Below are 25,129 nucleotides of genomic sequence, written 5' to 3' on the forward strand. Positions count from 1 at the left end.
AGTGCTTGGGGACTGTGTCTCAAAACCTCACCCCAAATCATAGGTTTTTAGAAACCTGAGTACTATTAATTGAACCCTACATTTTACATAGGATTAAAATGAAATTTAGAGAGGAAAAATGAATTGTCCAAGGGAAGTTAGTGGTAGGAGTACGGCTAGGGCTCAGATCCTTTGATTTCACTGAAGACCTCATTCTATTATTTCAAGTAAGGAGCTAATCATTGAATGTCCTTTCTGCCACAGACAGTTGATTCATGATGCTAACACATAGACTGTGGATTAGGAAAGCATCCATGTGACCCTTGTACTGTGATAATGTGGTTTTATGTTAAGAATTTCAAAACTTCTGGTACTTTAAAGAAAATGGGGTGGTTTTAAAGTAGAAACTTTTATTATCTGATATTATTAGATGGTGGAATCATGAGGAGTCATTCAAAATATTATCTATAATAGTTTAACATATTCTGCCACATTATTTTACAACCTTTACTAATCGGTCACAAGTCATAGCTCAGTGCACCATGCATACATCTCTATTAAAGCAGTGACCACATTCAGTAGCTTTAGGCAGTTAGCTCCATTGTTATGAGATAGTACAGGGAATTTGTCTTTTTGACACTTGACATCTGATAAATAGCACTTAGGAAATGTTCCTTGAAAGATGGTATGATATATGGTATGAAAGATGATATAATTTAAGAAAATATGATCAAGCAACATTATGATTTTTAATCACAGTTCAGACTTTTCAAATTAAATTCATACTTAAAAATTTAAATTTGAAGGAGTATATATCGTCATCATTTCCTCTGCAGTCATTGGACATTAATAAAAATTCTGTTTGTTTTCCATTGAATATATTTTTATCAGTTGCTTGATCTGATACTGATTTTACAACCACATCATGATTTGTCTTATTATATATAATCTGGCCATGGTTACTTTGCCCTAGCACTGGCATTTATGTAATAAATGGTGAAACATTAGAAAATTTGATGCTTTTTAGACCATCAGCGATATCATTCCAATATATACTCCTTGGTTCCATAAATTATTGCAGCTGTAAAATGGTCAGTTACCATGTTCAGAAGGATTGGCATTGCCTTACAAAAAAAGTTATTTATAAATGCATCCATTTAAAGAGGTATATTCATGGAGACGTGACTGTTAACAGTAGGTCACATTTTTGTTCACTTACGTTGTATATAGTGATTTTCAAACTTTATCTGCATAATAATCACCTGAGAAGCCGATTAAATTGTATAGTCCTAGATCTCATGCTCAGAGAGTCTCATTCAGTAAACCAGTAATCTGCATGCAGCCTTTAATATACAGTCTGCAGACCATATTTTTAAAAAACACTGAATTAACAAGACAGTGGCATATGTACCAATCCCCACCATTGTGGGTTTTTCCACAGTGCTGCCTGAAATGGGAAGAATAGAAGACCTTCCTATCAATCCTGTATTTAAATATACTCACTTTTTTGGAATGAACCTACTTTCTAAAGAGCGTTGTGCATGTCATCAAAACATTACTGATTTGTTATTCTAGTTGGTAAAAAAAAAAACCTTCAAAACCTTATTTTTAACGGTCTAAAATTATAAGACTACTACCTAGGGCACTTACCTTCCTATTTTTGAACTTTTCAAAACCTATAATAAAACACCACTAGCTCTGGTTCATACAGTTCTTTATAAAATGATGTCCAACATATAGTATAACATGTATCCACTGTATTTACCCATTGGGATGTGATGAGGATAAAATAAAGTCATAGACATGAAAGCACTTTGGGGGAAAAAACACTGGTGCTCTGATATACAGTGCATATTGTTTAGTGAGTCTGGAGGGTTTGTTGTAGTTCAGTATCATTTAAAAATTTATTTTCAAACATTTATGCCCTACTATATAAGGTCAGAAGCAGATAAGTTTACTTATATTAGGCAAGTTGCATTTTAGAACACTAAGCTTCAGCTTTTCTACAGTTTGTGTTTCATGTTTTACTCATTGTTTTTTTCCCCAAAAAAGGGAAATCTCATAGGCCCAATCCAAATCATTGCTGGGGTGAATTGGGACTCTTAGATAAAAATGAAGCTAACCCGACGACAGAGTAATTAAAAGGAAATAGAGTGAACCATGAAATAGTATCATATAACTAAAAAAGCCCTTGGTTTTCTTTCTTGAATGTAAAATTGAACTTGATCAAAATTATATGGGAAGAAATCCAAGAATGTTGAAGGCAAGGTTGTGACTTTGAAGAACAAAGCTCTCTTGTATGCACACTTTCCAGCACGTTTGTGGAGATGGAAGGGTGGTTTGTGAGAATCAGTCCCATTAATGATATGAGATCTCAATCTTCTGAAACTCCTTTTAAATGATTGGTTTAAAGAATGAGCAAAATCTGGTAATGATTAAAATCCAGTAGGATATAGGAATTGTGACTGAGATGACAAGGCATCCAATTGTGCTCAAATAAAGAACATTGTATGCTCGAATTTTTGACTGCTATTCAGGTCAAAGCTTTGAGGGATTTTGACCTTATGAAACAGTAGCATGGCAAGAGATCAAAATATGAACAAAAAATCAACCGTGAGGCTGTTCTCTTGCATTTCAAAGTCAGGTTTGGCTTGAATAATATCTGGACACAAGCTGAGGATGCTTAACTTGATGAGAAGGCAGCATAAGAAAATAGAAACACTTTCTGTTTCCAAAGTTAGGAAGAATAATAATCCTTGCTATGTGGATGCTTGAAATGAGAAAAGAGAACAAATCAAATACACTCCGGATTGACTTATTTAAAAACTCAAATGACCCTCTCTGTCCTCTAAATTTTGTATAAATAATACTTGTTGAAATTTACAGTTCTTTTTTTCTAAATGCTTATGACCCTAATGGATGTATTTTTATCTTGATTATAACTAGGAAATATAATAGTCAGAAATTTATTATAGTTAATACTTTAAACTTATACATGATTTTAATGATTTGAGACATTGTTTTCCCCCATTTAACTGAAGTCATATATATTGTGGAGAGGGTATAATATTCATGCACTTTATAATTTATTTATTTATTTATATATTTATGGAAATTTATATTAAACTTAACATTAGGTATTTAAATGTAAGAGTATATCTATCTAGATGAGTCCAAAAGTTCTGTAGTTTTGTCATTGTTTAGCAGAATAATTTTTTTTCTTTGCTAAGAGTAAGGGACATTTTATGGCACATGTAAGTTTATACATCTCATTCCCATTTCCTGAATATTTTTCTATGTTTCTCTTGACCATTTTTGCAATGTTCTGAACTATAAGCACAAATAATCTTAAAGCTAAAATTAATGTGCCCAGGATCCTCTTCTTGAACGTTAGAGTACATGTTTATGTTGTATATTTCTGTATCTATAGTCATAGATGCCCAAATAGAGACAGTGATCATTATGTATGTATATATCTATTCTATGTCATTGATGTCCTGCTAAGAGTTTTTAAACTCTTGCCAGACATGTGTAGTATAAAACATGGTTGAAGGCAATAAGCCAGTATTTTTAGTAATACCAGAAATGCAAATAGATGCAGAGGTATTAAGATGAATATTTCTTTATTTGCCTTTCTTTTCTGAGTTCATTCTCAGTTTTTAGAGATCCCTCTTTTCATTCTCCAGAAAATATTTTACATGCACATTCTGACTGTGCCCATCCTCAAAGCATTGTTTTGTAGATTGCTTGATACCTGAGATGTAGTTACAATTGGCTTGCCTCTCTTCTTTTTTACCAATGACTTTATTTTTTTTTAAATATTTATTTATGTATTTTAGAGATAGAGCTTGTGTGCGAGTGGGGGGAGGAGCAGAGGGAGGGAATGTTTCAAGTAGATTCCCTGCTGAGCATGGAGTCTGATGTGGAGCTTGACTTGAGATCATGATCTGAGCCGAAACCAAGAGTCAGATGCTTAACTGACTGAGCCCACCCAGACACCCCTACCAATAATTTTAATTAAAAATACTCTAAGGGCTTTCCATTGACAACCCTTTTCATTGGTTCCTGAAAGCCCTTCAAGGCTAGTCAGCCTGATGTCAATTAAAAAATAATAATAATAAATGATTTTACAAAACCTAGAATTAAAATAAAATTCCTTCACTTATTTTAGGTTTCTATCTTATTCATGGACTATCTAAATTCATGGACTAACCATCTTGAATTTTAGAGCATCTTTTAGTTAATTGCTTAGGTTAAAGGTTTCATTAGAAAATTTCGAAGTTATAGCTCAGATAACTTTGGAAATTAACTGTACCCTTTTCCTACCTCCAACTAAAGTAGATGTTTGAGAATGGGTCTTGTATATCAGCATAATAGTTTTTATGTTGTAAATTCATTATCTGTAACAACCTAAAATGCTGTAGGCACTGAAAATTTAAGAGACAAGAGCTGAGTTAACTATTGGCCATTCTCATTCCTTATTTATAAAGTGGAAAGTTTGAAGAGGATCTCCATAGTGTCCTTCCAGTTCTAAATGCTTGTGATATGTATCTCTTTGCTTGAAATTTTATATAAAACTCTAGAGTAATTGGTAAAGAGATTTCAACTATCTCTGCCATATCAATCTCAGCATCAGCTGGAAGATGATAATGAAAATAAACTTCTCTTCCTGTAAAAAGAAGATTGACTTCTGAAATGAGTACATTTCACTCACCACAAGTATGTGATTAAAATATCTGAAGGTAAAATACTCAACATGTATATGATATATCTATTCTCTACTGACAATAAACAAAATAACACATAAAGAAAAATACAAGTTTTCTCCTCAATGTATACTTGATTATCTTCATCCTAGTTAAAGAATATATTTCATTACTTCATATCACATGGTGTCTAGAGGAAGTTCAGGTGGATCAGAGAAAAATAAATTTCATTGCTTTTTGAATTTTTGCTGATGGAGTTAATTCACAGTTGCTCAAAATCTGTGTTTAATATGAACTCTGAATCCAACATGAGTCTCTTCTTTCTGGCAATTTGTACAAAAGATAATATGAAGTGAGGAACAAAATACATGAAATTGAACAGTTTTACAGAATAAACCTTCTTAATTATAGTATTTTATTTCAAATAGGATAATTCTTTTTTGATATCTTTTGAATATAGACTCAAAATGTGCTCATGGTTCCAGTATTATTATGTTTCAAGAAGTTATATTGTCTGATGATCAATATCAAAACAATACAGTAATTAATAATTAAAATATAGTTATTGGGCAGCCCGGTGGCTCAGCGGTTTAGTGCAGCCTTCAGCCCAGGGCCTGATCCTGGAGTCCCAGTATTGAGTCCCACATCAGGCTCCCTGCATGGAGCCTGCTTCTCCCTCTGCCTGTGTCTCTGCCTCTCTTTCTGTGTGTGTCTATCATGAATAAATAAATAAAAACTTTAAAAAAATAGTTATCAAGCCACACTTATGAACTTTAGCACTCCTTGTATACCCCGCTTAGCTGTGGGAATTCCTCTGTATTTGGTCATGGGATAGAGTATTTTATAGTCTTTTGATTAATCTCCCAACTTCCTTTGTGAACACTTGATCTTTTACCCTAGGTTTCTCATAAAGTTCAGCATATAAATTCTTTCTGTTGCTTAGAATTGTAAATCCTTACACCATCAGATATTTGAGCCTCGTGCTACCATGCCTGTGGAGATGATTTTAAGCCTGGCTACCAATTATCTTAGAAGTTGTATGTGCCTCGAAATTTCACCTTTTGTCTATAAAATGGGAATAATATTAGTATTTACTCTTTAGGCCATGAGGTAATGACAGCTACCACTTAAAAACTCGTATGCATGTACTATTCTAAGTATTTTAAATAATATAAAGAATGCAAAGCACTTAGCATAATGCCTGGGACATGCAAAGAGCTTTGTAATTGGTAGGTATTCTTACATGTATTAATATTTTAATAATAATGAAAGTGATAAGATAAATTCGGTAACTGATTCTTCATAACTTGAATCTCTTAGTAAGTTTCTTTAAATGTTCAAATAGTAGAATATCTCACATTGCAATAAATAACCCCAAAAAACTTAAAAAGGCAAGAGTATTTAAGTAATTAAATGGAAAAATAAAAAAATGCAGTTAAGAATATAGCCAAAATAAAATAAAAAAAACCCAGCACCAACAAAGTTAATTTAAAATGCAAGAGCAGTGCTCGCTTCGGCAGCACATATACTAAAATTGGAACGATACAGAGAAGATTAGCATGGCCCCTGCGCAAGGATGACACGCAAATTCGTGAAGCGTTCCATATTTTAAAAAAAATAAAATAAAATAAAATAAAATAAAATGCAAGAGCAGAGGGTAAAGACAACTAGTTACCCCTGTGAAATCAGAGACAGTGGTTGAAATGTTTCCTTTCATTATATGCCCTTTTATATTCTTTAAACACTCTTGAATGTACATGTATTCCCTTTTCAAGATGTGGGTTTTTCTATATGTTGGCAAATTGAACACCAATAAAAAATAAATTTATAAAAAAACAAAACAAAACAAAACAAAATGTGTGTTTTTAAACAAATGGAAGAGAAGGTGGCAAGAAAGAATTTTATTGAGGGTAGTTTGATTTCTCCAGAACTACCGAAATTATACAACCTTATTATAGTAGATGTATACCCTAGGACTGGACAAATGCTCTTCCAGTTTTTCCCACAATGGGAAAATGTAACTTTTGGAAACTAACATAAATCACTTTCTGATTAAGAAGTTTCAGTAGAGAAAAAAATTGTTAGATTTTCAAAGAACATTTAGAAAAGATACTGGTTATTACTAATATGTATCGAGAAAGCACTTTATGTGTTCAGACATTAGATAATTTAATTCTTGAAACTAAGTCTTGGAGAAATAATTTGTAGGGCCCAGTGCAAACTGAAAATACAGAGCTTCTTATTCAAATATTATTAAGGATGTCAAGAGTGTGACAGCAGAGTGTGAAGCCAAGCCTGGAGTTCTTTGAGTGAGGGGGCCTGGGTGGCCACGTAAGTTGCACACTCATGAAGTCGGCCCTATTTGCAACACCCTTGTGACAGATCCTTTATCATTCCCATTTTACCTATGAAAAAATGAAATTAAAGCTCTGAGAGACAAACAAACCTACCCTAAATTCTACCATATCCGAACTATGGACCTGGTGTTTGAGAATTGTGGAGCCTGGCTCAAAGACTTCTACTTTTAATCACTGTAATAAGTCTAAATGAACTCTTTTCCATTTCTACTGGATGATTAACTGATAGGTCAAGGGAATAGTGTTTAAAAACAAATGTTTTTTTTTTTATTTTCATGAGACTACATGAAAGTCATTTCCAATATACTGATAAAATGGAAATGGGTGGGGGATGGGTGAATAAGTGGAGGGAGTTAAAAGTATGCTGTGATGAGCACTGAGGGATGTGTAGAATTCTTGAATCAGTCTATTGTACATCTGAAACTAATACAACACTATGTTAATTATACTTGACTACAAAACAATGGGGAAGGCAACTGAATGAGAATTTAGTTAGGTAGACTCAAGGTTTGGTGACTAGACCTTAAACTATGCTATATATTTTTTAAGATTATTTATTTATTTATTCATGAGAGACACAGAGACAGAGTCAGAGACACAGGCAGATGGAGAAGTAGGCTCCCCATAGGGAGCCCAATGCAGAATTTGATCCAGGACCCCAGGATCACGACCCGAGCCAGTGGCAGAGGCTTAACCACTGAGCCACCCAGGTGCCCCACTATGCTATATTCTAATTTTGACCCTGCCCCATTCAAAATTTTAATGGAGGCATTACGTTTTTCATAGTAGAATTTCAGGTGTCCTAATGTTCAGTCATTTTAATGTATTTGGATGACATATTTCTATAGTTCCAAAATACATAGGGATGATATACTTAAACCAACAGTTTGAACAGAAAAATTCTTAAATTTTTCTCTGCCTGCAATTGTAACATTTTGCAGAAAATGTCTTGTTGTAGAAAGTTCGAAAATAGAATATAGAAATACATAGTCCACAGTAGAAATTATCTGTGCTTTGTCTGCCAAAACAAAACCACCAATATTTCTATTTTGTGTTATTTCCTAAGTATTATAATGTAAACATTTTCCAGTGACATTGCAGATATTTGAAACATGTACAATCTCTGTCACATGCACGTACTATAACTTATTTAAGCCAATACCTGCTGACATTAGGTGGTTTCCAACATTTTTCCATTATACCTTATTCTGTGAACAAGGATAAGTGTTATATGCAGCCTGTAGCATCAGATACATTTAAATGTGAGGATACTGGCTGAGGGTAATTTGTTTTTGTAACATTTAAAAAGAAACCACTTCCATTACTCTATGTTCAGTGCCTGTAACCATTTTGCATACTTAAATTTTTCATGCGGCACTCATCTTGTCTCAGGATTGTGTGTATGTTTGTCACCTTTGCTACTGTACTGTAAGATCTCTAAAAATGAAGACTCCATTTTATTCATTTCTGAATGTTCTGTAGTGATACATATAGAATACAGGTTGGAATTTAATTAAAACATGGTTCAGCTGCTGAGTAACTCATACAATTTTAGATTACTTTAATTAAGTATGATGTCCAAAGTCAGGAAACCTAGGTTTTGGAGCACTAAAATCAGATTAAATCTAACTCTAGCAAATATCTGGTATGTTAAAACTTGGAAATAAGGTTCATCAAAGTTGTGATTATCAATCTTCAGACCTTTAAGACTGTCGGATAGAAACAATACTCAATTTACTCTGTGTTGATTCAGGATTCAAAACAAACTTTAAATGAAACAAGTCATAATTAAGGAAGCTTCTACTAGGTGTAAAAGCTTTGCAGATTGGAAAATTGGCTGCCATATTCTAGAAGGAGTTGTCTGCTTCTGGGAGTAGTAAATCCTACAGTAAGTGGAAGGTTATGCTATATGACCTCCATAATCCCTCCTGTCTATTTCTAATGATTCTAACATATAATTAAGTGTTTACAGTCAATAACTGAGAGTCATCAGGAAATTCAGTACACGACCATTTCATTTTTTTTTTTAAAGATTTTGTTTATTTACTCATGAGAGACAGAGAGAGAGAGAGGCAGAGACACAGGCAGAGGGAGAAGCAGGCTCCATGCAGGGAGCCCGATGTGGGACTCGATCCCGGGCCTCCAGGATCAGGCCCTGGACTGAAGGTAGCGCTAAACCGCTGAGCCACTGGGGCTGCCCCAGTTTTTTTTGTTTTTTTTTAAGATTTTATTTATTTATTAGAGACAGAGAGAGAGAGAGAGAGGCAGAGACATAAGCAGGGGGAAAAGCAGGCTGTCCACAAGGAGCCCAATGTGGGACTCGATTTGGGACTCTGGGAACGGGCCCTGAGCTGAAGGCAGACGCTCAACTGCTGAGCCACCCAGGCATCCCACGACCATTTGGTTTTTATTCTGATTATATGGAGTAGGTTTTGAAAGTAATTATTAATTTTTTATATATAATAAATTATATCCTATGGTTACAGGGTCAATGAACTTTTTTTATTCTTCCATCCCAAAGGAAATGGAGTATTTTCAATTACAGTACAGTAATGATTATAGCGTAGAACAATTACAGATTTATGTCTTGCTATTTTATTTTATTAAAAATTACTGTTTTTTTTCTTTCTTAGAAGGTTTGATATATTCCTAAATGCTTTTTCATAGTATATGATGCTGCCATTTCTCTTTACTCTCCGTGGGCTGATCTATCCAATTTCATAGGTATCAATGAGGAAATATTATAATATTGCAGAAATTAACTTCACAGCTAAATATCCGGTAGCACAAATGTCTCATTACATTAGATATAACTGTAAACAATATGTTTGCATTTTCAGAATTTCTGCATTCTGGTGCCTGCACATAAAAATTAGAAAATTTTCCCCAGGAATGTATTCTTTCCAAGCCATCATTGTATGCAAAAAAATTTGCTCATGGTTAAAACATATTACTTTGATAAAATTAAATGCTCTTGGAATCAACAACTGTATTTTTTTAAATTAAAGGTAAACTTAATTTCATCATGTAATGATCATTTTGGGTTGAGTACAGTTAGGTTTGAAGTTATATTTTAAGCATTTTTAACGACTGTGTTACTTTTGCCTTCATTTTGGTGTAAATTGTCAGTGGACTATATAATTATTGTTTGAGGTTCAATGATGGATTCTAAATAATGAATCTGTGGAGATCTTAAAGAAGATAAAACCAGTGCTTGACACTTGGAGTTAGTACCTCTTAATGTCCTTAAGAAAAAAAAAAGTCCTATTGAGGCTACCAAACTAGAAGTCTCTAAGGCCTTGACATATGTAAGGGGAGCACTTCTAAAATGTATTTGCCAAAAGCAATTTTTACACAAGACATCGTAACAAAAGATTTCATTACTTTGTGGTCAGTTGCCTCTTTGGAAGCTACAGTAAGAAAATCCCAAGGCTTCTCTGATTTCCTCCCATTGAAGGAAATCAGTCATATGTGAGGCATGGAGGTTATCCCACACCCTTTCCGTATCTCTCAGCAAGTTCAGGAAACTCAGTTGAAGTTACCTTGACCTCAACCTGATCCCTGGCTCAATGCATAGCAAGTACCTATAAGTGGATCTGATGTGGACCTGTTTTGGTCTCTTTGTAAATAGGCCATCCAAATGATTTGGATTACTAGAAGGGTAATGATGATTGACATCTTAACAGGTTACTATTCATTTCTAATAACCAGAGGCCTGTGAGCAGAGAGTTGGTGGTTGAGGAAGGAAAGGAGGGTGTCTCACTATTTTATAGCTAGGCTGGTAATGCCCATTTACTGAGGAGATGGCTTGTCACAATTTGGGGCACATACCACATTATTCCAAAGAGTGATAATCTGTGCTTAAAAGATAACTTAAAAGTGTGAACACAAAGTTAGCATGATTCTAAACCAGGAAGTATCTTTAATGCTAACTTTGGAGACTCAAATACTTTCACATTACTCATTAATTAAATTAATTAACGGCTGGTGTGCTTTTTAGCTTTTGAATAACATTCAGCTCAAATGTATTTCTGGACTAATAGGCAATTTATGTTAACCTTTTATTGTAATTTTAAATGACAATGTGTTTATTAGATTAAAAAGTCACTTATTTTAAAGTTCAAATGATTTTATTGAAAAATATAGGGACTATAATTACTATATATGATAACCAAAGAAGCATTCAACACACTAATGACCATCTGTAGTCGACCAAAGCAATGAAATTGGTGCCGGGATACTTTAGTAAAATTGACATTAATGTAGTAAGCACTTTAAACATCATGTTTAATTAACTGTCAGAGTGACACCCTAAGTTTTGCTTCTTTGCCCTCCACCCCTTTACTTCCCATAGCTTAACCAATAAATTGAAGAGACACTAAGTATACTTCCAATTTTGAGATTACTTTCCTTTGTGATTTAAGTCACCATAACTTAAGTCAGATAAAACAATTTGATCTGGGTTCAGTATGCTGCTATTTTGATCTGAAGGTCAATTTACCAACAAGCAGGAACAGTTTCTCATTATTTCCCTTTGCCACTCCAAGCAGTCTTTACTGAAGTCTTTCAAAAAGTGTGTGACCTCTGTTTCAATACCTCTCGCAGATTTCACAGGCTGTCACCACCACTCAGCCATCACTAACACAGACAACTGTAATGGAAACAGTAACTATGGTGACCACGAGGGAACACATCTTGGTAAAGCATGCCCAAGAGGAACTGCCACCACCACCCCCTCAGAAGAAGAGGCAGATTATCGTGGATTCTGAAATTAGGAAAAGGTGAGACGCTCTTATTCATGGCTTTATCCTTAAGCAAAAAGTCACTGTTAAGCGGGAAAACTCATTTATAGCTGTTTAGATGGCAGTGTTTTTACTTAAACAATATTTCTAGAAGCCTCAGGTGCCTATAATGTCAGTTAAGTTAGAAAATTGTGAAATAAATTTTAAAATTAGCTCAGGGATTCACCATCCCAATGAAAACCGAATGCTCAATGGAAATACTGTTTTCTGGATTAAAAGAAACCACACTTGATGAACTGCCATGGACTTATTTTATCCCAAAAGTTTCTTTTCTTTTCTTTTTTTTTTCTTATAAAGAGCCTACTTGTTCAGTGCCTACTTTTGTGTTAAATGTCTTTTTTCCCCAGTAATGGAAAGTACATTTTCATGAAGAAGTACACCTATAATAGACGAGATCCATTCTGCTAGTTTACGAGAACATAATGTCTCAATCTGCACATCCTAAATCAGGAGTAATTACAGAATAGATTTCCTGTTCTTTGATATTTTTAAAGTCTTATCTTGAAGGTGTTAGAATTTTTAACTCCTCTTTTTGTGGATATTTTCAACTAGACATTATAGATAAGTCAGGTATTATGTACATCAGTGGCTATACTAAAATGATGAGAATAAAATTTCATAAATGCAACACTAGCATGAAAGTCATGAAAAGGTACAATTTCTTTTTCATTCCAATCATTAGCATTATAAGATTAAGCAAGATCATTAAAATCTGCCTTATGTTTCTAAGCAGCATATGTTCAGGAATGCATGGAGCACTTGACATTAGAATTTATGTATACAAGGGTATAGAAGTATGAGAAGAAGAACACATACTTAAAAATAACATGTCAGATGTTCTAGGCGAAGGAAAAAAAAACACCTAGAGAAGTTACTCAAGTATATTATTTGAGACTTTCAGTACTTCTCTTTTAATCCGTGATTTACAACCTGCTTTCATAATTCTGCAGTGAACTGCTAGGCTTTTCTCCCTGGTTGTATCTACATGGCTGAATGAATTCTCTCATCCGGTGGTTAGCAAACTAGAGTCAGCAGACTAAATCCACCCTGGTGCCAGTTTTTGTATGGCTCATGAGCTAAGAATCATTTTTACACTTTTAAATGGTTGGAAATAAAAGAAGATAAATACTTTGTGACATGTGAAAATTATATGAAATTCAGATGACAGTGTCCATAAAGGTTTTATCGAAGCATAGCCACAGCCATTTATTTACATATCATCTGTGGTTGCTTTTACATTAGAAAGGCAGGGTTGGGTAGTTGTCATAGAGACTGCATGACCCACAAAGCCTAAAATATTTACTATTTGGCTCTTCATTGAAGAAGTTTGCTGACCCCTGTTCTAGTCAAATGGTTCTCTCAATCTTTAGGTATTGGCATTCTATTTGGGGCAACAATGTTCAAGGACTCTACTCATGATAGTAGTTGAAATTTTAACATTGATGGAGGAAAAACATAATGGCAAAAATAAATCCATAAAGCTCCTAACAAACCTGCTTTTTATTAACCCAATAGCATGGGTGTTAATTTCACATCATGTTAAATATGTGTGGGGGGACATGGATTCATATGGATCCTTTGCAACAACCCAACAGCTTTCCACCTATTTCCCAAGGAGAACAGTATGGAAACCTAGTTGTCTTACCCTCCTGATGTGTTCAAGATTCTCCTAATACAGATATTAGCAGAGCAGGTTGATTCATGTCAGTCTCTCTCTTGGCTCCTGCCAAGCATATTCTTGGCTTGTGTCTGGAGAGTGTATTTGCTTAAGAAAAATGTGTTCTGATTAGTTTTTGTTTTCAGGAAAGTATGGTAGTGGTGAAATATTTTGTCTCCTAAATTCTGTTTGCAGCATATGCTGTCAGCAATTTTTGTAAGTGCCTGAAATGAGATGACCAATTGAGAACATAAAGGATATATTACTTAAATATAAACTAACACTTATTGATGGTTTTATGATATGCTCAGCACTAGATTAAATGCTTTATCTGCATAGCATGTTTATTCTTCTAGATTACCCTACAAGATAAGTATGGTTATTATTACTATTATGCATAGCTATGGGGTGCCTGAGCCAAGATTTCAACTGAGGTAGCCTACTCCAGAACCTAGACTGGGTACTAAACTGTTTCTTCAGTAGATATATGACTAAGGTGATCTTCTATTGTGGTTTCCTGGAATCCATTCTATCTTATACCTTTCATGACATCATAATTATATATAATAGCAATTTTCACTCTCAAGTATGTCCAGATTTGGACAGTATAACTTGTATACTTGATATAAGACTCTAGATTGATAAATTTGTACTGAACAAAACACAAGGTGAACAGCAAAGACAAATTCAGTGAATGATCATTATCTGCAGGCTGGAATTTCGTTAAAATATTGTAATTGTTCAAGAGGCATCATACAAACTTGAGTGAAAGCCTCATGGAAGCAGGTGTTCCATGTGAGAACTACTAGCATTTGACTGTGAAGACTGTAGTCATGACAATCTATTAAATGCTTATCTCTTAAAAATGATCTCTTTTTTCAGCTTTTCTGACACACTACTGGTTCTGTCCCTACAACGGATTCATTTTCTTACTAAAAGATCTGGGATCTTTTGCCTAATTACTGTGGTAGTATCTCATAAATTCATGGTCTTTGCCTTTTTCAATTTCTTTATTTGAAAAGCTTCCTTACATTGATTCAGGTCTGGCTCTAAGTGAATGACTCCTAGATCATACTTATAGTTCCATATCTGACTCTCTCTCTCTCTCTCTCAAATTTCATGTTTGTATCTTTAAAACTATGTACTTCTACTTGTGCATCTAGTCAGTGCTTCAATTTTTTTAATCAAATGCGAACAGCTGTTGCCTCTGTTTAACCTAGTTACTCATACATTGTACAGATATTTAACTTAGTATAACTTGTTGCCTGTGTGTCCAAAGGAATGGCAAATATTGGAGAAAATGTGGACGTTAGAATCAGAAATACTCAAGTTTGAAACCTGCCTGTTTTAGCTACTAGCCTATGATCTCAGGCAAATTACCCAATACCTATGCCTCAAATTCACTATCCTCATTTTATAAAATACTAACTCTGAGGATTAAGTAGGAAGCATTTAACATAGTGTATGTAAGGTGATAAGAATTCAGTAAATACAATAGCTGCTTTCATGTCGTTTGGTTATGATGGACATGGACATTCATAGTAGATGTAGTGGAAGTGATAGATGTGGTAGAGATGGTGGTGGAGGCAGTGATAGTCTAGGTGGTGATGATGGTGGAGGTTGTAATGGTGGGGGAATGGAAATGGTGATTATATGCTATAGGTGAAAAAAGATTCCATAATAATAACATCATCTCAAAGGTGAAGAATATAACAACAAATTACCTTCTCCACTTCCTCTTCAAAATGGAATTTACCACCTAATTTCTCTGTTAGTCTCTGCTCTTTTACCTTGCCCTTATTTATTATTATTGCATTATATTATTGGGCACAAACCATTTCAGTCATTTACCTCCCAGTCATTTTAACTGGTAACTCCATAACCTAAGCCATATACCTCCATGTGGTGAGACTTGGCCCCTTTCTGATTAATCCACTTCAAATTAATGTATATAAATGTGGCTTTTTAAGAAAAAGATGTTCTTTAGTTACTTAGAGAAAGCGCGAACCCAGAGGGAGAGGCAGAGGGGGAGAAGCCGATTCCCAATGAGTAGGGAGCCCCATATGGGGCTCGATCCTAGGACCTGAGGTCATGACATGTGCCAAAGGCAGACACGTAACCAACTGAGCTACCTAGATACCCATAAAATGTGGCTTTTATGCTGACCTTACAGACTTGAGGTCCTCATAACTCCAATTGCTCCCTGAATAAAGCACAAATCACTTATTATGATATTCAATAATATTGTCCCTGCAATTTTATTTCTAGCTTCCCCAGAATCTTTCCACTTCAGCCAGTAAATTACATTACATAATTTTTTTAAAATTAAGATTTATTTATTTTAGAGAGAGAGAAAACACTGATGCATGTGAACATGGGGCGAGGGGCAGAGAGAAAGGGAGAGAAAGAATCCCTGAGCAGACTTCCCACTGAGTATGGAGGCTGACTTGAGACTTCATCCGAAGACCCTGAGATCATGACCTGAGCTGAAATCATGAGCCGGCCGCTCAACCGATTGAGCCACCTATGCGCCTTTATATTACATTCTTTTGCTATATGCCTTAAAGTCACCCACACAAATTTTTCTCATCACTAATTACAACAAATAAGTCCTGTTATTTTCCTTCTTTATATTTTACTTAGATTTCATATATAGTACCATGCATATGATAATCAATGAATATTTATTGAAAGAGTGAATAATATAGTTCAATTAATTGAGATAACTAAAATTTTATATTCCAATATTTGCACTTAAGAATTTTGCCTAGTTCTTCATGGAATTGTTCTTAATAAGAAGCAAATGAACATTTTAATAATCTTTAGTAATTCTATCTTTGCCCATTAGGATACCATTTTTTACTCAAAACTATTAAGGGATTTAAAATTCGGCTTTGTACCACACTACTTTTTTTAAATATCTAAGATGTGTTTAATTGATTCCTTAATAATTATACAGTTTCTACTTTTGTTGTGTTTACTGCATAAATTGTCTTCTTTACACTAAGATATACAAAAGCGTTAATGATCTTGGGTCACAGGGTAATTATTTTTAACAGTAATTTATCCCTGCAGTTCTGCGATATTATTTTACATATAGGTAATTATCAGAGTATGGAACTTAGACTATGTTAAAACTAGATCTATTATCTAGTTAATTGGAATTTATTGAGGAGATTAGTTCCTAATCATGTAGCAGTTATTTTAAGAGACTTTCACAACAGCTTTCATTTACATTTTTGTATCAACCAGGTGAAACCAATGGCAAATTGAATCTTTTTTTAAGTAAATGCCATCTCAATAAAGATAATTTCCCCAAGTATAGTGTTAATAAATGAGTATCTTTGACCTGAAGGGAAGTATAGAGACATTTAGAAATACCTAAATTCACTTAGTTTCTTTGTCTTCTCCTGGCTAAGTTAGGCGGAGTGTGAAGTTTGCTTTCTCTGTTTCTTGCATGCTTACCAAATAGCAGAATACATTCATTGCCTGGGCAATTGCATATCTGCATTATTATTTTATTTTTTACTTTTTAGCTTAATCATTTTTGTGATTTCTTTCTTTTTATGTCTGTGGACTGATATTAATTTTTGTCACATAGTTGGGAGGAAGTTAGATAAGTGTTAGACTCTTCCTAATAAACAAAAGACTCTTTCTACAGTTTTATAAGATCATTGCCTAAAATATTTCTGTGTTATTTATTTTCACTTTGATTCCCAAATTATAATCAGGAAGTAGTAAACTAAAACATTTTATTTCGTTTCAAGAATCTATTTATTTATTTATTTTTAAAGATTTTATTTATTTATTCATGACAGACACAGAGAGATAGAGAGAGAGGCAGAGACACAGGCAGAGGGAGAAGCAGGCTCCATGCAGGGAGCCCGACGTGGGACTCCATCCCAGGACTCCAGGACCAGGCCCTAGGCTGAAGGCGGCGCTAAACCGCTGAGCCACCGGGGCTGCCCTCAAGAATCTATTTAGATGATTAATATGCCTAAGCTAACTTTAAAAATTTTTTCTATATGATAAGTTGATCCTAAAGTACTAAGGGTATTGGTCTCAGCAATAACATTTTTGCCCCTTGGCACAGCCCAGAAAAATGAAACTTTGCATCTTTTATCTAAGGAGATGAGACTGTAGACTTGTCTACAGTTACAGGTTAATTGAAATCTGGAAAGGTTAAATAACATGCTTTCAGTTGCAGAATAAGGACAAGTGCTGAGTTTCCTAATTTCTATTCCAGTGTTATAGTTGCAATGGCCTGCTTCTTTTTTATGTATTAGAGTCAAATGACCTTGGTCATAAACTCAAATTTCAGTTCAGAAACTGTTTTTGGTGAAGAATAGAAATCTTACAGGTTGCCTTCAGATATTCCAAAAGATAACCACCTATTTTAGATTCTTAAAATTATTCTGCCATATAAGTCATTAAATATGTTTTGGAGAATGTAGGGATGTGAATCGTAAAGGCATACAAAATGACCAGAGAACACTTAAAACAGTGACATTCTTAGTGCTATGCATTAAACAGTAACATCACCTAGGAACATATTAGAAATGTAGATTGGGGGGCACCCCAACCTTGCTGAATCAGAAACTCTCCAGGTAGGCTTAGGAATCTTTTACAAGCTGCCAGGTCATTCTGCTAAGCCATAAAGTTTGAGGATCCTTGCACAAAAGCAGTGGTTCTCATATTATATTAGCATCTATCAGAATCATCTGGAGGGCTTATGAAATGAGAACTTATTTGCTTCTACCAGAGTTGGTTTTAGTAGGTCTAGAGTGGTGCCTAACAGTCTTAATTCCCAACAGGTTCCCAGGTCATGCTGATACTTCTGGTTTAGGGCCCACATTTTGTAGATCAGTGCACTAGAGCATCATCTCAGCTATAACCTGACTCTTGCTTCTTTTTTCCCAAAGCAACCTCAGTGATAGAGGCCATCAACTCCCAGTTGGGTCATGTTCCCATTCTATCCTGTGACACCTCTATTGCTTTATATTGAAATGATCTATTCATATGTCTCTTTTACCCACTCGACTGCCCCAGACCAGGGTCCCTATCTTACTCCTTAGCTGGTATGGGCTCTTCTATGGGGTAGATGCCTGATACATGTTATGAACTGAAACATACTATAATGGAAACTGGTCCTATGAGATAGTACACATAGTTCTGACTGTCTAGCTGCAGCAGCAGCATGAAAATGTGCTCTTAGAGAATGCAAGTCATAGAGTGATGCCAACAGGGAGAAAGACAGGGCCATATTCTGAGAGCTGTGACATGCAGTTTTACTTGTCCCCTGAGTGAAGAAGATGGTAGTCATGTCTATTATTTATTCATCTGAAAGAAGAACCATAGCTGAGTGCCAAGAAAGGATGATTTTAATCAGAAGATCTGAACTACCTTGAACTACTTCTAATACAGCCCCAAAGCTGGAGTAGTCTACATGGAGCCCTGAAACTGCTCTCAGCAGGGTCACCAGAGAGATTCCTTAATTGCTGGCTCCAAAGGTCACTCTTCAGTTCTTGTCCTTTTTGACCTTTGTGCTGTGCTTGACAGTGATGATGATTAGTCCCCTCTTGAAATTTTTCCTTTCCCTTGGTTTCTAGGATTTTTCCCTCCTGTGTTTTTTTCTCCTCCTCGCTTTCTGACTATGGCTTCTCAGTCTCCTGCTCTTATCTCTTTAATAGTCTCCACAAGATTCACCTTTTGGTATCATTTTCTTCTCATAATGCATTCTTTCCCCAGGCAGTATCATGTATAGGCTTGTCTCCATCGGCCATCTATATCTGATGATGTCCAAATGAAAATCTCTAGTTTGCCCTCCCTCCTGATGTTCACAGCTGTGTGATCCAAGTGTTTATTGGGCATTTGCACCTGGACTTCTTGCAGAAGTTTCAGATGTAGTTGCGCAGTTAGACTGCACAACTTTAGAGAACACTATTCATGTCATAGTTTCTAAGAGCAGCACCCTTCTGGAATTGTGAACAGCTGGTGCAGCCATTCACAGTGGTCCTGATATCTGCCACCACAGGAAATTCCTCCTCATATGCCTAAATTCTCTTCACTTTGCCCCTTCCTTTATATCCAGGCTGTCTTCATCCGACTTTAGTTTCTCATAATTTTCTGCATGAAATTCTTAACTCGATTCCTCTGCTTTCTCTCTTCTTATTCATACACATCACAGCCTTCTGGGACTATCTTAAAATGCAGTTTTAATTAGATCATTCCTTGGCCCATAATTCTTGAGATGCACAGCACAAAAACTCCTTTCTGATCTTGTGCTGCCTAACTCTCTGGCTTCACTCCCTTTGCCTTGCCCATTTCTTTGTATGCCAGTGCTCCTCAAAATAGTCTATAAACTGTGCATCACCAGGGCACCATGAGATAAGGAGCTTGGGCTAGAATATAAATCAGGGCACTGCTTCCTTTGTCCAGAAAGTTTTGCAATTAAAAAGAAATCAGATGACATAGTACGCATAGTGACTTAGTGGATTTATACTCTGGTGACTTTTCTTGTCACAGACTACCAACAAATAGTTCACAGATGGGCCCCAAACTGCATTTTGAGTGACACTGCCCTCTGCTCAGCCTTAATTAACCACTCTCTGATTTCCGAAGCTCTAGTATTCCTTCAAGCTTCTGTTTCTTTGCACCTACCATTCTCTCTACCTAAGATTATCTTTTCATGCTCTTCCCTTTGCCCACTCTCACATTCCTTGCCCCCCAGCTAACTACCTTGTTGCTCTGGCAACCCAACCTCCCAGGCATTTCTCAGCCTTGCTAGCACTTGCATTAAAAAACTTGCAGCATTTCACTGTAATGATTTTGGTTTTGCATATTTTTATGTCCACTGAGCTCCTTGAGGCCAGGAGTCCTTTATTTTCAACTCTAGACCTACAGGGTATGACCTAGAGGTCAGCATGTCACAGGTATTCACTAAATATTCATGGGATATTGAATGGGTATTTTGTCAGAGTCTTATCAGGAAAACAGAAATATTCTCAACATTTCAAAGAGCAGAGACCTAATACAGGGAATTGGTCAAGAAGGTGGTAGAAGCCTGGGAAGCACCCAGGATAGTGAGGCAACTCCAAACACTAGCAACATCAGGAAGCTCTAATATCTCTAGAGCTCCAGGAATAATGCAAAGAGGGGTTGTTCCCAGAGACCCAAAGCTGGAGCCTTCCACCAGTTAGGGCTGTGGGGCAGAAGTTTGGACCAATGGAGGGAGGGGCCATCTAGAGGAAGCTAAAGCCACAGTGGAGACCTGGCTGCTTTAGAAATGCTTCCAAAAGTAGAGTACAAAGGAAAACTTCCTTGACATCCTCCCAAATTCCTTCCCTCCTCAAATATTCTGCCAGTACCTTCAACTGGAGAAATCTAACTAGAAGCCAGAGGACAAGCAATTGTGGGAAATGGATGTCCCTCAGATTCAGACAGGACAAGAGATGTGTGGACAAGAGATGTGCTGAGATGTCCCTCAGATTCAGATCAGGACAAGAGATGTAGCTCTGAGAGCAGATGGGCCTGTGACTGCCCAGGTTGGTTCTGGCCTTGGATCTTGCACTCACAAGCTATATGACTAAAGAAAGTCACTGAACCTCATTCAGTATCTATTTCTTCATCTCTGAAGTGGAATTTATATGACTTTCTCTGTTTGCCCTCACATGGTAGAAATTTTATGATGCGTGCCTCTCTTGTTGATTATTTGGGTAAAAATGTACTTCCTTTTCCCAGGAGAAGGCTGAATTTCCAATTACTAATTTAGAACAGTTATCTTCCCATTATTACATTTGTGTTACAGTGGAAAATATTCTTGTTCCAACATCTTCTGAGAATATTCTTATTCTTATGACTTCCCTGGTCAGGAGCTTCTAACTCTATATATCAGTATACATTATGCCACCACACACAGATAAAATTACAACCAGCTCTTATGGACTGAACTGTGTCCCCCCACATTTCATGTAGTGAAGCCCTGGCTTCAATTTGATGGCATTTGGAAATGAAGTGTTTGGGAGATAATCAAGTTTAGATGAGATGATGAGGGTGGGGCACTCATAATGAGATTAGTACCCTTCTAAGAAGGGGCACTGGAGAGCTTGCTCTCTTTCTTCCTGCTATGTGATGACAGCATGTCAAGATGACTATCTATAAGCCAGGAAGAAAGAGATCTCTCACCAGAAAGTGACCATGCTAGGACTTTGATCTTGAACTTCTAGCTTCCAGAGCTCTGAGAAAAGAAATTTCTGTTGTTTCAGTCACTCAGTGTGTTATCTCGTTACATTGGCCTGAGCTAACTAAGATCCTGGCTTTGGGTAGAGCAGTGAGTTCTCCTTTGTGTTTTAACTAAAGTTCATAGAGATGCTCACTAAAAGAAATAGTTGGGTTGAAACAACTCATGATGCCAGGGAAGTGGCAGTGGGGCAGTAAGTACACGCCAGATTTAAATGGCTTTCTGCATTGCACTAGATAGTTTCTGAACCTTGACTGGAAGTTATTTAAACTTTAAAGACCCACAACATAAAAGCATGTTGAAGTCCTTTAAACTCCGCGAGCTTTCACACTGAGAGTATTTAAAGTTTAAATTGCCTCCCACAGGGTCCGAGGCACCATCCAATGTGTGGAGGGGTTCTTTGAACACTCCTGTAGACAGTATGAGTCCACTGTGTTTCAAGAATATAGTGACAGCAAAGTTAGTTTTCTTGCTAATTTCCATATTCCTTCAACTAATATCTAATCAATTGCTATGATTTATCAGTCACTCCAATTGCTGTATCTGTGAACTATACTTAATCCTTCCCTCAAGAAGTTTGCACTGTAGTATAAGCTATGTCATGAAGAAAAACCAATATAATATTAGAAAAGTTGTAAGGAAGAAAAGTTTGCTTCCTGCTTGGAGTTGAACATGAAAAGCTCAGGGAAATTAGCATCTGTGTAGACATTTAAAGGATAGGGGCATGTAGACTCAAGGTAAAGGGAAAGGATGATTCAAATACAGGCTGTCCTATAAGCTTGTATACAATTGGCACTTACACATGGTTGTGTTTCTGTTTGCCTAAAGCAGAAGTAGGAGGTATTGGAAAAAGGGAAGTAAGGAACGAGGTTGAAAAGGTAGGTTGAATTCACTATAAAAAAGGAACTCATTGCCAGACTAAGGAATATAGACTTTAATCTGGTCATGGTGAACCAACGTATATTTTTGAAAGAGAGCAAAGCAATATAGCTACTATGAACCACACTATTTTGACCCTCCCTGAGTGTTGGGAGAGATAGACCACCTCAACTTTACTCTATAGAGCAGGGAGAGCTTGCCTTCTATAAAGAGCCAGAAACTATTTTAGACATTGAGTATAATGTAGTTTCTTTTGCACGTACTCTTCTGCTATAGTGAGAAAGCAGCCATAAACAATACGTAAATGAATATGTCTATATTCCAATTAAATTTCATTTACAAAACTAAATGGTGAGCCAGATTTGTCCTATGGGCCATAGTTTGCCTTTTCCTGCAATAAAGGGTGCAAGAGATGAGATTATTTTGCTGTTGATGATTTTTATTTATTTGTTTTATTCTTTGTTTTAGTTTTCTTTGCAGTTTAATTTTTTTTAATTTGAATCTAGTTGACACACAATGTTATATTAATTTCAGGTGTACATCATAGTGACTCAACTTCTCTATGTGCTCTGTTCACCACAAGTGTAGTTACCAGCTATTACTATACTATGCTATTACAATATCATTGGCTATATTCCTTATGTTTGTTTATTCATTTGTTTCATTTTTAGTTTCCACATTTGAGTGAAATCATATGGTATTTGGCTTTCTCAGTCTGACTTATTTCACTTAGCCGAATACCCTCTTAATTCATCCATGTAGTTGCACATGGCATGATCTCATCCTTTTCTATAGCTGTATAATATTCCATTGCATCTATCTATCTATCTATATATATATATATATATCACATATTCCTTATGTACGTGTCTATCGGTGGACACTCATCATCAGGGAAATGCAAATCAAAGCACAGTGAGATATCACCTAATCCCTGTCATAAGGGCTGAAATAATAATAAAAAAGAAATAACAAGTGTTGAGAAAAATGTGGAGAAAAAGGAACCCTCACATGCTGTTGGTGGGAATGTAAACTGGGACAGCAGCCACTGTGGAAAAAAATATGGAGGTTCCTCAGAAAATTAAAAATAGAATTACCACATTATCCAGTAATTCCACTACTGGGTGTTTACCTGAGAAAACAAAAACATAAATTAGAAAAGATATCTGCACCCCTATGCTTATTGCAGCATTATTTACAACAGCTAAGATATGGATGCAGTTTTTATTTTTGTGGTTACAGTAATAGCTTATAATTTGCCAGTTATTGACAAAACCCTATGACAAACATCTCTACCCTCAACAGATAATGTGAAAAGTAGCACTGGGCTGGCTTCAACCCAGTAAGAAAGAGTCGTGGAAGGCAGTAATCATGGTAGCTGACACAAATATAGCTTCTACCACATGTGAGGCACTCTTCTACATATTTTCCACATATTAACATATTTAAACATTAAACAGCATATTTTTAATAAAAATAATTTTTATTATTTTTTAAATATTTTATTATTATTTCCCCCTTTTTGCCAGTGGGAAAAATGAGGCACAGAAAGGTCAGGTGACTTGTTTCTACTTGCACAGTTTATAGGGAGCAGTTTAGTCTAGATTTGAACCCAGGCATCTAGCACAGGATGCTGTAATCTTAAACTCTATCATGCTGTCTTTTAATGAGAAGTTAAAGGTGATTTCATCATTTAGCTGAAATTAAAAGTATTACTGAGACTGTTTAAGAATTTGTTGAGGTCTGTGTATGAAAACTGTGTACTTATCCTAGATTATGATAGTTCTACATCCTGAAGTCTCATAGACTCTTGGGTCCTGTTGAAGCATTTGGCTGTCTTTAAATACAGAGGTCTTTTTCAGTTAAAAGAAACATTGTCTCAAAGTTACATGTCTTTTTAGCATCAAGCCCTATATGGGGATCCTAGTAATTGAAGGCTTTTCCCAAATGCAAGACTTCAAGTGTTAACCATTGTCTTAACCTCATTATGTGTCATGAATAATAACCTTTGTCATCTGTGTTTGATATTAGTTCTAATATCAGAGAACATATCAACAGATTGGAAATTTGTGGATTTTAGGAAATTAAGGATGATTCCAAAGTAAAAATAAACTAGGAATGACAGTGATTTAATAATGCCATGTGGGTATCAGTTATGCAGCTAAGGATCATACTTAAGGTTAATGAAAGTGTTTAGAATTAATGTCCTAGTGTTAGAGACTCCAATAAAATTTTTAAAAAGCACAGTAGTAACTACCAGACTTTACTATATAGCAACAAAAAGGAAATGTGTATTGACTTTTCCTACATATGAACAAAAAATATAGGTTTTCTTTTCATTTTGGAACAAAGGAAAAGTGTAGTGTAGTGGAAATCTTTGGATTTAGACAGACCTGGTTTTGAATCTTAACTCAATGCTTCATTGTGTGTTGAAAGTAAAGGAGGTTTCTCGGTTTCTAAATCTCTGTGTTCATGGTCTATCTATGAAATGAAGATTATAAGGTAAACTA

General features: G+C 35.6%; 1 protein-coding gene and 1 non-coding gene across 16 annotated transcripts in view; both read left to right on the forward strand.

The window, feature by feature from the left end:
* DMD (dystrophin) overlaps positions 1-25,129 on the forward strand; it is a 2,162,139-nt gene that overhangs the window by 754,228 nt on the left and 1,382,782 nt on the right. For all 15 annotated transcript variants that reach the window (XM_077887780.1, XM_077887782.1, XM_077887777.1 and 12 more), the window contains one exon: positions 11,648-11,823. In XM_077887780.1, the coding sequence (XP_077743906.1) occupies positions 11,648-11,823 (176 nt within the window). The remainder of the gene's footprint in view (positions 1-11,647; positions 11,824-25,129) is intronic.
* On the forward strand, positions 6,190-6,296 carry LOC144309368 (U6 spliceosomal RNA). Its single transcript, XR_013375385.1, has one exon. It is a non-coding gene; the product is annotated as a U6 spliceosomal RNA (small nuclear RNA).

This window comes from Canis aureus, chromosome X (assembly GCF_053574225.1).
Source record: "Canis aureus isolate CA01 chromosome X, VMU_Caureus_v.1.0, whole genome shotgun sequence".
NCBI classification, from domain to species: Eukaryota; Metazoa; Chordata; class Mammalia; order Carnivora; family Canidae; genus Canis; species Canis aureus.